Raw genomic sequence first — 12,157 nt, forward strand, 5'->3', positions numbered from 1 at the left:
GTTCCAAAGCTGATCGATTACTTTCCACTACTCCATTAATAGTCTTTGACATGTGCTTATGGTGTTGGTAGCATTACTTAGAAATATTGTAAGGAAAGTTTATCTTTGAAGGTTAAATCACTGCTGACATACTTTAGAAACATTTACTATATATACAAAGGAATGAAACACTGAATAGAGTTCAAGGGCTAGAGGGATTTGGATCATTAAGACACACCGCTTCATTCAGTGAAGCTGGTGTGTGTGTGTGTGTGTGTGTGTGTGTGTGTGTGTTTGCACGTGTGCATGTAGCTGCAAAGTCATAATGAATAAGCTTAGAATGAAAAGTCACTCACTCAGTTAACAGGACTTAAAGCCAGTCGTTTCCTCATGGAGTTGTGAGTAGGAAACACCTTATAAGTGAGAGTGATGTGATAACTAAATACAAGGTGATGGACGTTATTTAGAACCGAGGGGAGATGTAGTTATCCATGTTCATTCTATCCATTATTCCTGTCTTTGGTTTCGCATCTGGTTAGATTGTATTGATTCTTGGAGAACTTTCTCATTTATTTTTATTTTTTACATGGGCTTGTGAATACCTGGTTTGTAGTGTCTGAAACTGAAAATTCCTCAGTGTAGCCATTCAGATACATTATCACTGACCCCTCATTGTAAAAAAATAGTCACACTTAGGACAAGGAAATTTTTTTTTTTTTTAAATATAGTGCAACACATGTCCAAATTGTACATGATCTAGAAAAGGTGACTAGCAAAATGTTTAAAGATCTTTTTATGTCCAAATCTAGAAATGTATTTCTTGGAATCAAGAAGTAAACACAAGTATAAATTGTCACAATGATAAATAAAATTGTCATTTAAAATAATGTATCACTACTATAAGTTCTAAGGGAAAGAAACATATAGCCCTAAGTGGATGTAGTTCTTTCTTAACATGCTGATCCTCACATAATAAAAGATTCTTTTTAACAGCTTTATTGAGATATATACCGGAAGTTATTCATTTGAAGTATATAATTAAATAGTTTTTAGTAAGTTCACAAGCTTTATCCCAAGCTAATTTCAGAATATTTTCATTAACACACACAAAAAAACCCAATACGCATTGGTAGTCACTCTTCATTACCCTCACCCATTTCCCCAAACCCTGGGCAACTGGTATTTCTGTTTCTGTAGATTTGCCTATTCTAGAAATTTCATATAAATAGACTCTTATAATAAGTGATCTTTTGTGACTAGCTTCTTTGACCTAAGTTTCATATACACGTTTTTGCGAGGACATGTTTTCAACTCTTCCTGAGCATATACCAAGGAGTAGACTTGCTGAGCTCTTGATAATCAAATTGTTTTCCACAATAGCTACATTTTGCAACTCCACCAGCAAAGTATAAGGGATCCAATTCCCCCACATGTTCACCAGCACTTGTCATTGTCTGTATTTTGAGTATAGCCATCCTAGTGAATGTGAAATGCTTTTTCATTGTAGTTTTGAGTTGCATTTTTTGATGGTGAATGATGTTATCTCTTAACACTTGGATAGCCTTTTTAGGAAATGTCTATTCAATCCTATGCCCATATTTGAACTGGTTTTGTCTTTTTATTGTTGAGTTGTAAGGATTCTTCATGGATTCTGGATGTAGTACCTTATCAGATATGATTTGCACAGTATCACAACCTTGATTATTGTAGCTTTGTGGTAAATTTTGAAATTGGGAAATATGAGTCCTCCAATCTCCAGCTTTGCCCTTTTTGAGGTTGTTTTGAATATCCAGGATCCTTTAAATTTCCACATGAATTTTAAGATTAATTTTGGCAGTTTCTATGAAGAAGCCAGCTGGCATTTTGATAGGGTTTTTTTGTTTTGTTTTTTTGTTTTTTTTAGTTAAATCAATTTGGGGAATGTCAGTATCTTAACAGTATTAAGTCTTTCAATTTATGAACAGGAAATGTTTTTTCCATTTATTTACATCTTCAGTTTCTTTCAAAAATGTTTCTAGTTTTTACATTTTTATTCCAGTTAGTTAACATACAGTGTAATAATTGTTTCAGACGTACAATTCAGTGATTCAGCACTTCCGTATAACACTCAGCCCTCGTTACAAGTGTATTCCTTAATTCACCCCCCATCTGCCTCCCCCTTGTAAAGCAGTTTGTTCTCTAGAGTTTATTGGTTTGACCCCCTCTCTTTTTTCCCTTTGTTCATTTGTTTTGCCTTTTCTTTTTAAAGATTTATTTATTTACTTGAGAGAGAGAGAGTGAGCTCGCACTCACACGCACAACCCAGGGGAGAAGCAAAGGAAAGGGAGAAACCCAAGCCACCTCCCCACGTGGGACTGATCCCATAACCCCAAAATTATAACCTCAGCAGAGATCAAGAGTCAGAATTTTATTTTTTAAAGATTTTACTTATTTATTTATTTGAGAGCGAGACCATGAGATGGAGGAGGGTCAGAGAGAGAAGCAGACTTTCCACTGAGCAGGGAGCCCGACTTGGGACTTGATCATGGGACTTAATCATGGGACTGTGGGATCATGACCTATGATGAAGGCAGTCTCTTAACCGACTGAGCCACCCAGGATCCCTGCTGTTTTGTTTCTTAAATTGACATGTGATCCTGGGTGGCTCTGGGTTAAAGCCTCTACCTTCGTTCAGGTCATGATCCTGGGACCATGGGTCCTGGGATCAAGCCCTGCATCAGGCTCTCTGCTCGGTGGGGAGCCTGCCTGCCTGCCTCTGCCTACTTGTGATCTCTGTCTGTCAAATAAATAAATAAAATCTTTTAAAAAAATAAATTGACATGTGAGTTAAATCATATGGTATTTATCTTACCTGATTGACATATTTCACCTAGCATAATACTCCCTAGCTCCACCCATGTTGTTGAAAAACGAGATTTCCATCTTTTTATGGCTAAGTAATATTCCTGTGTGTGTATCATATCTTCTTTACCCATTCATCAATCAGTGGACACTTGGGCTGTTTCCATAATTTGGCTATTGTAGATAATGCTGCTGTAAACATTGGAGTGCATGTGTCCTTTTGAATTAGTATTTTTGTATTCTTTGGGTAAATACCTAGTAATGCAATTGCTGGATCATAGGGTAGTTCTTATTAAATTTTTGAGGAATCTCCATACCGTTTTCCAGAGTGTCTGCCCCAGTTTGCAGTTCCAGTAACAGTTTAAAGAATTTCCTTTTCTCCATACTTTACCAACACCTGTTCTTAACGTTGTTGATTTTAGCCATTCTGACAGGTGTAAAATGATAATTCATTATGGTTTTGCTTTGTATTTCCCCAATGATCTGTAATGTTGAGCATCTTTTCATGCATCTGTTGACCATATATAATGTCAGTCTTTGGAAAAATTTATGCCCATTTTTTAAGTGGATTATTCACTTTTTTTTAAAATCAGATATGTCATTTGCAGGTATCTTCTCCATTTCAAAGGCTGTCTTTTAGTTTTGTTGATTGTTTCCTTTGCTGTGCAAAAGCTTTTTATTTTTATGAAGTCCCACTAGTTTATTTTTGCTTTTGTTTCTCTTGGCCTCAGGAGACACATCTAGAAAGAAATTGCTATGGCTTATGTCAGAGGTTACTGCCTGTGTTCTCTAGGATTTTTATGATTTCAGGTCTCATATTTCGGTCTTCAACCCACTTTCAATTAATTTTTGTGTTTGGAGTAAGAAAGTGGTCCAGTTTCTTTCTTCTGCATGCAGCTGTCCAGGTTTCTGACCTATTGTTGAAGAGACTTACCCATTGGGTAGCCTTTCCTGCTTTGTCAAGGATTAATTGACCATTGTGTTGTAGGTTCATTTCTGAGTTTTCTGTTCTATCCCATTAATCTGTATGTCTGATTTTGTGCCAGTATCATACCATTTTGATCACTACTACTTTGTAATTTAACTTGAAGTTGGGAATTATGATGCCTCCAGCTTTCCTTTTCAAGCTGTTTTTACTTTTTAGGGTACAGATTTGCACATCTGTTGAATTTGTACCTAAGTATTTCATTCTCCTGATACCATTTTAAATGAAATTGAGAAAACAGTTTCATTTTCAGAATATTTATTGTTATTGTATATAAATATAACTGCTTCTCCTCTGATCTTGTATTCTGCAACTTTGCTAATAAGCTCATTTCTCCTAATAGTTTTTTAGTGGACTCCTTAGGATTTTCTGTAGGCAGGAAGACTATGTAATCTACAAATTGTTTTCTTTCCCATTGGAATGATTTTTTTTTCTTGTCTAATTGTCCTGAGTAGAAGAACGTCAAGTACAGTAGTTAATAGTGGCAAGAGTGGTCATCCTTATCTTATTCTCTATCTTAGAAGGAAAGCCTTTCACTACTAAGTATAATGTTATTTATAGGTTTTTCATAGATGCTGCTTATCATGTTGAAGAATTTTCCTTCTAAGTTTGTTGAGAATTTTTAATCTTGAAAGAGTTTTAGATTTTGTCACATCCAATCCTTTCTTGGTCTATTGAGATAACATTTTTTGTCCTTTATTAATACAGAATAGTGCTGTTTTTAAGATGTGAACCTTGTGTTCTTGAGGTAAATCCTACTTGGTCATGGTATATATGTTTTATATGTTGCCAGGTTCAGTTTGTTCATATTTTGTTGAAGATATTTGCACCCCTGGGCCTCCTGGGTGGCTCAGTCCTTCAACTCAGGTCAGGATCCTGGGATTGAGCCCCATATGAGGCTCCCTGCTCTTTGGGAAGCCTACTTCTCCCTCCCACTCCCCCTGCTTGTGTTCCCTCTCTCGCTGTGTCTCTAATAATAGATTTATAAAATCTATTTAATAAATAATAAAAATAAAATCCCTTAAAAAATGATTTTTTTGCATCTATATTCATAAAGGATATTGGTCTATAGTTTTCGTGTGATGCCTTTGCCTGGTGTTGGAATTAGGTAATAAGCATATAAATGGATAAAAGTTAGTACGTACTAGTATTGTTAATCATTAGTTACCAAAATCTTAGATCTAACAAATCAGTAACTATAAATCATTTAATTAATAAATTACACTTAGGCACCATAACCTCACGTGTGATTTTCAAATATAACATTTTCTCATTTTTTTAATTGAAATACAATTAACATACAGTGTTACCAGTTTTATGTGTACAACATAATGATTTAATAATTCTGTATATTACTTGGTGCTCATCAAGAGAACTGTACTCTTGATCTTGTTTATCCTTTTTACCCCATCCCTCTGGAAACCACCAGTCCTCTATACCTCTGTATTTAAGAGTCTGTTTATTTGTGTGTGTTTTTGTTTTTTTTTTTTTTTCCTTTGTTTCTTAAATTCTCCATGAGCGAACTCATGGTATTTGTCTTTCTCTGATTGACTGACTTCACTTAGCATTATGTCCTCTAGATCCATCCATGTTGTTGCAAATAGCAAGATCTCTTACCTTTTTTATGGCAGATTAATATTCCATTGTATATTTACCATATCATCTTGTTTTTTAAAATTTAGGCTTCTTGATGGGATTTGAAGTTTTTCATAAAGATATGTGTAAACCTGAACTGCTATGAATTTGAAAGTTTATAATCTCCTGAATTGTTAAAAATACATTATGCTTGATTTTTCCAAGACCCCAGTTGATCATCCTTCCCCTTCAAATTTCTTGAAACCAGTTTCCCTAAAGGCACTTAATCTATATAGCACCCCCAGACCTCAGAGGAACCACAGATATATTTACCATCCCATCAGGATACTAGGTCTGTATCATCTCAGAATTCTCTAAGCACCTTACACAAAACTTTACTCTGGTCTTGTCTGGACCCAGTTCTGTTTTCAAGCCAACAGAGTTTTTGCCATTTTATAGGCTGGTAAATGGAGGTTAGACACCTGAAATTAGAGAAATCAGTGGGCCGGAAGTGATGATGAGAATAAAAAGCAAGATTAATGTTGGAAATTGTTTCAAAGAAAGAAATCCATCAAATCGAGTCAGTATATGGAACATACTATATATAATATATATATGGATAGAAAGGGTAGTGGACAGACCGAGAGAGGTGACTTCAAAAAAGATCCCAAAGTTTCTGGTCTGCAGTGATGGTGACAGCTTTGACAAGGAAGCAGGCTGGGGAAGTGAGCCTGGTGAGTAAGTAAAGAATTTAGTTGTTGACATGGAATCATAAAATCCTAGACCTGGAGAGAGTCCAGTGATAAGGCTCACCTCCACAATTTTGATGGTGACGGTCACTTAAGCAAACCAACAGTGTAGCTAAAATACTATTGACTATAAAATTCTGAGTCTAAGAAATGCTCCTGCTGTTCAAAAGGAGCAGTAATCAAAGACATATTAGCATTAGCTGAGACTTTTCTTTGACATAATTAGAAGAGAAAGCTTCTAATTAGAAAAGAATAGCTTTTTCTCTCTGTAATTTGGTGTTAACTTGGCCCATGGGTACTTCTGAGTTCATTTCCCATTGTGCACAGTGTCTTTGAACTCCATCAGCATGAATCTCCCTGAGTTCTGTCCTGTTATAAGTCCAGTTCTGAGTCACTCTTCAGATGCTGATTGAGTTCCAGCAACTTGTAAAGCACTGAACTAGATGCCATGGGTAGCACAAAGAAGTTATGAGACTTGGTCCCAACCCTAAGTAGATCGTAACCTAATTAGATACTACGTAAAGGGTAAAGAACATATCCTATTATAGTGTAATAGTACTTGAGTAAACAGGCACTAATGCTTAAAGATCAACAGAGAAATTACAGTGAGTGTGAGGTAATTACAGTGAGTGTGAGGTCAGAAAATGCTTCACAGGGGAGGGATTGATCCAAGTTCTTGGATCTTGAAGAAGCAGTGAAGAGTCAGGAGTTCATATTAAGCAGGAGGAGTAGATTGAGCAAATGTGGGAAACTGTGAGCTAACTGGATTAGCACATTACTAAATTCTTCTTGATACCTAAACAGTGGAATCCAAACTTGTTAGCCTGGCCTTGAAAAGCTCATTAAAAATCTTTCTGTCACCACTCAGCTAGAATGGTCAAGTCGCCATCCTTCATATATATGCCAACCTTTTTTGTAGTTTCTTGTCTACTGCTCACTACCTGTTTATTTCTTGCCACATTTGATGTGACGAAATCCTAGACCACTCATCTCCTCTGTGATTACTCCCTGCTCTGAGACTTCATAATCCTTATAACTTGTGTAATTCATATTACTTTGAACTGTTTACCACTTTATGAACTCACTCCTTCTCCCCAGTTAATTTATAAATTCTTCTGCCTCCTTGGTTAACTCCTTTTTTCTCTTTGGAGAAAATGTTAATGTATCTCAGAGGCCTAGGAAGCATACCCTTCTCTTGTGTGATATTAGTGAAAAGCACAAGGGCCAGAAGCTCTGATATATAATTAAAGAACTAGAAAAAGTAGGCAGGGTTTTTTTTTTGGAGGGTTTTCTTTTTTATAGCTACCATTTCTTATCAGTCAACAATTCAGAGTTTCGGGTTTCTACATGTTACACCAACAGATATTCTAGGGTTTGTTGTGGGTTTTGTTTTGTTTACTGCTTTTAAGGGAATTTCCAGAAAGAGAAAATTAGTTGTCATTTTCCCAGGAAGATTAAATTGACTTGGAAACAGTTTTAAAACAGTAGTTTGGGGTCGGGGGAACAGTAGTTGGGGCTCTCCTGATAAAAAATGGTAATTTTTCAAATGCCTAAGATAATAAAGTTTCCATAAATTCATTAAAAACTTGACATCTGATACCTACAGAGTGGCACTGTACCTCATTGTTCTTTGGGTCTGTCTAATCATTCTGGGTTGGAATATTTTGTACCCTTAATTCTGAAAAGGCAGTTCACTTGGCATCAGCTTTGGTATTTCTTGCCTCAGAGGAGTTTAACAATGTTAGCCATAAAAATTGATTAATAAATTATGTTCTCAGAAGAAACGTATAATCTACGGATACTCTCCAGTTTTAGTAAAGTAATACACCTTGTGAAATGGAAAAATCACTAGACATACAGCATAGAGCTTCTTAGTGCCAGCTTCCTGATGTTGGTCTTAACTCAGGTATTCACATAGAAGCGATTTCTCTTACCAGCATAGAACACAGAATTTATGAATTGGCTAGCTACCTAGAAGTTTCAACCCATAGCTCACAAGTTACTAAAATTCATTCATGAATATTTTAAATTAGAGAGGGATTTCACTGGTAGATAGTAAGAGTAAGCATCTTTTAGTCTTTCATCTTCTACCTTGCATGCACTAAGGCATGTTAAGTGACATCGCTAAACTTTTTAAATTCTTTCATGCCCTTTTCTCTCTCCTAAATAGTATTTCTTTTAATCTGAAGGGGAAATGATCTTTTTCCAGGTATTAGTTTTAAAGCTTCAAAATTACAAGAACTCTCATTATGATTTCTTCATTGGCTTATTTTAGTGGTTGATTTTTTTCCCATCTTAAAAACAAAACTTGCTAGTCTTGTCCTGTTCTCTTCACATCAGACAATTCTTCCCTGAGGGTGCCCGGGTGATTCAGTCGTTAAGCATCTGCCTTCGACTCAGGTCATGATCCCAGAGTCCTGTGATCAAGCCCCGTATCGGGCTCCCTTCTCAGTGGGGAGCCTCCTTCTCCCTCTCCATCTCCCTTGGCTTCTGGTTCCCTCTCTCGCTTTGTCTCTTTCTGTCAAATAAATAAAATCTTTTAAAAATAATAATTCTTCCTAAAACTTGGCTTCTGTCATGTTCAAGACTTACCTTACATTTGTTTATTCATTCTCCAAATACTTAATACCTAACTCTAAAGTCCTCCAAGCAGCTATGTATGCTCTTTATAACCTGCCTTCCTCTCACTTATCCAGTCTCTAGTTGTCTTCAGTTGCCATTCTTTGCTTTATACCTCATATTTTGCCATGCTTTTTCTGAAGCACCATCCTTCCCTTCAAATGCCCTTAAAAAAAAAAAAAAAAAAGGATTTATTTATTTTAGAGCAAATGAGCATGGGGTGAGGGGCAGTGGGCAAAGGGAGAGGGAGATAGTGTTAAGCATACTCCACACTGAGTAGGGTACCCAGTGCAGGGCTCCATCTCTTAACCCTCAGATCAGGACCTGAGCCAAAACCAGGAGTCCAAGGCTTAACCCACTGCACCACCCAGGCACCTCTTCAAGTGCTCTTGTAAAAAGATTGGATACGTCATTTATTATGTAGTTAAATTTAACCATTATTTTACCTCTCAAAAGGCTGTTCACATTTTGACTTCTGTAAATGTGAACAAGAAACGACCTTTGAAAGAATTCAGAGCACTTTGTGCATGTGGAGGTATTGGAGAGGCAGAGCGCCCCCTGCTGGTTCCTTTGAAATCACACTAAATAAAGAGCCCTCTGCTTTCCCCTCCGACATTCATACTGTCTATGCTCCTTCCCATCTCCATAGCTGTGCAGCTGTTCCTCCTTCTGCTACTGAACCGCCTATTCCCTCAGTGTTCAGCTCAACCTATCCTACGTCCTTACTAAAGGTTTTTCTGTGTCTTCTATTGTTCATTTCCCTTTTATAACCATCTCTATTGTATATGGTCACCATCAGTGAAATTGGCTCTTAATTGTCCTTTGTTTCAATTGACTTATTTCTTTTTCCCCATCTCTGGTTTAATCTTCAAAAACACTGATCCTATCATCTTAACTTTCTGTTTAGATGCTACCTAGCAAAGAAACCCAGTGGGCATTTAATGATTACCTAAATAGAAATGAGAACATGCCTAGGTCCATATATATACACATTGTATTTAGCACCATTTTGCAGAATTTATCCTTCAGTGGATGTTGGAAACGTGATATTTAAAGGCATTATTAGAATTTCATTGAAATTTTCTAAAAGGGAGAAAAAGTCAGCAATCTTTTTTTTTTTTTTAAGTACTAATATCTGAAGAAAACTTTGATTTTTACTTCTTAACAGGTGGTTTGTTCTGGATGCAGAAACCAGAGATCTAGTTTCTATCCACACAGATGGGAATGAACAGCTCTCCGTGGTGCGCTACTCAGTAGGTAGGCGGATTTACCCCCATCCTGGCACTCACGGCATTTCTCTGTCAGTGCATATTTTCACTTCCACTAAAACGGACTACTTTTTTCTTTACTCTCTAAACTTGTTAACTATTGAATATGTTTCCCCCAAAATCAGATTAAATTCTGTTGCGGGAAACTGCAAAAGATCTTCTAAAGTTAAACAACATTCTAAATCATCAAGCAAATTTAGAATGAACTGTTACAACTGCATTTGCAGTTGAAAGCAGAATACAGTCAAATCCCACTTTGGGGGAATTACACATACTTGGGATTTTGAATAGGTATTGGGCTGAATGTTACATCTATTTAGCAATCTTTTTTGTATGTAAGAAGATATAAATTATAGTAATATTCAAAATACACACTATTAGAGGCTGTTCAAGTTCTTTAAAATCTAGTTGTATTACTGGCTACGTCATGATTTTGTAAGATAAAATACTCAGCAACTCATAAGAATTTTATAAATTCAGTTAGCCTTGTTTGAATAATTCTTTATACTTTATTCAGAATGTTCATTATGTTTCTATAATATTCCCATTCCCTTTTCCTGTTATTAATATGTTTCCATTCATGTTATTCTTCCATGGAGTTAGTGTAAATGACATTTGCTTATATTTGAAAATATATTCCAGTCCTTTAGATCAGTGTGGGATTCAGAGGCTCTTTTTGATTGCTTCTGAGTTGTTTAAAAAGAAGTGCAGAATACTGTTCTCTGAGTTAAACATGGAAGGAAGAATATTTGCTCAGGCTATAAGCCTGACAAGTTATCTTAAAGCAGAAAAGGTTTTCTGTTTGGCTTGGCTTTTTTAGTGTTGTCTTAGCAAATTGCTACAAATGTAGCAATTAAAATCCAAAGATCAGTTGGACTTTATTGACCGTCTGTTCTGTGGTAAGAACAATAGAAGAGACCATAAAAGAAGAGAACATAGTCCCTTCCCAAGCTGGAGAGTCATGTGTGCTCAGCTGAAATGAGCAGTTGAACACTCAGCTCATGAGTGCTATGTACTTAGACCCATAAGAGCTCGTTAACTTCCCTGGAGCCAGTGTTTAACTAACTAGGAGGAGATGACCCCGGAGTCCCCGACCTTTGAGTATCTCCAAGAAATGACTGGACTAGATGGCCATGTTTTTCAAGTGTGCTTAGTGATGGAAGGATTCATTCATCAAATACCAAATAAGAAAAGACAAATATCATATGATCTCACTGATAGGAGCAATTTGAGAAACAAGACAGAGGATCATAGGGGAAGGAAGGGGAAAATGAAACAAGACGAAACCAGAGAAGGAGACAAACCATAAGAGACTCTTAATTTCAGGAAACATACTGGAGGGGAGGGGAGTGGGAGGGATGGGGTTGCTGGGTGATGGACGCTGGGGAGGGTATGTGCTATGGTGAGTGCTGTGAATTGTGTAAGACTGATGAATCACAGACCTGTACCCCTGAAATAAATAATACATTATATGTTAAGAAATCTTTAAAAAGTAACTTTTTTTTAGTTTGCCTCAAAAAAAATGCAAAATAACAGTTAAGTTGGTGAGATTTAACATTTGTAAAATATCATTCATTTAGTACAGGTCCAATAAAATAGCAGCTCAGTACATTTCCCTAGTTAACATTTTTCCCTGTCTCATTCTAGATGGCACCCTCCTGGCTGTAGGATCTCATGACAACTTTATTTACCTCTATGTAGTCTCAGAAAATGGAAGAAAATATAGCAGACATGGAAAGTGCACTGTAAGTATTGAAGTAAAGTAAATTCAGCTGTAAAATTGTTGGAAAATTTTACTTGTGATAAGAAGTTAGACATTGATGTATCCATTGTTTTACTATCCTTAACTGCTTTAAACTTTAATCTCTTTGAAAACAGATTTACTTTAACAGCAGAATATTGCAGTTCCCTGTGTGATTTAGAAGTGTTTCTTCTTTTGATGGGAGTTTAATATCTGTCTGTTTCTGACTAGTTTTAAGGCAGTGTCTTAAATCAAAGCTGTTTCCATAGGAAACGCTTAGAATAACACTTTTTGAAAATTGATGAGTCAGAAATGAAGGGGTATCTCACTTTTAATCCCAGTGTCCCACATTCCTGTCCACCGCCAATACCCTGCAATCTCTTGTATCACCTCTTTTACC

The 12,157-nt window shown here is 36.4% G+C and overlaps 1 protein-coding gene across 5 annotated transcripts in view; it reads left to right on the plus strand.

The window, feature by feature from the left end:
* The window catches only part of EML4 (EMAP like 4), a 155,958-nt gene that overhangs the window by 127,787 nt on the left and 16,014 nt on the right, over positions 1-12,157 (plus strand). For all 5 annotated transcript variants that reach the window (XM_082743281.1, XM_082743280.1, XM_082743282.1 and 2 more), the window contains 2 exons: positions 9,917-10,005; positions 11,664-11,761. In XM_082743281.1, coding sequence (XP_082599407.1) covers positions 9,917-10,005; positions 11,664-11,761 — 187 coding nt within the window. The remainder of the gene's footprint in view (positions 1-9,916; positions 10,006-11,663; positions 11,762-12,157) is intronic.

This window comes from Mustela nivalis (assembly GCF_964662115.1).
Source record: "Mustela nivalis genome assembly, chromosome: 8".
Lineage (NCBI taxonomy): Eukaryota > Metazoa > Chordata > Mammalia > Carnivora > Mustelidae > Mustela > Mustela nivalis.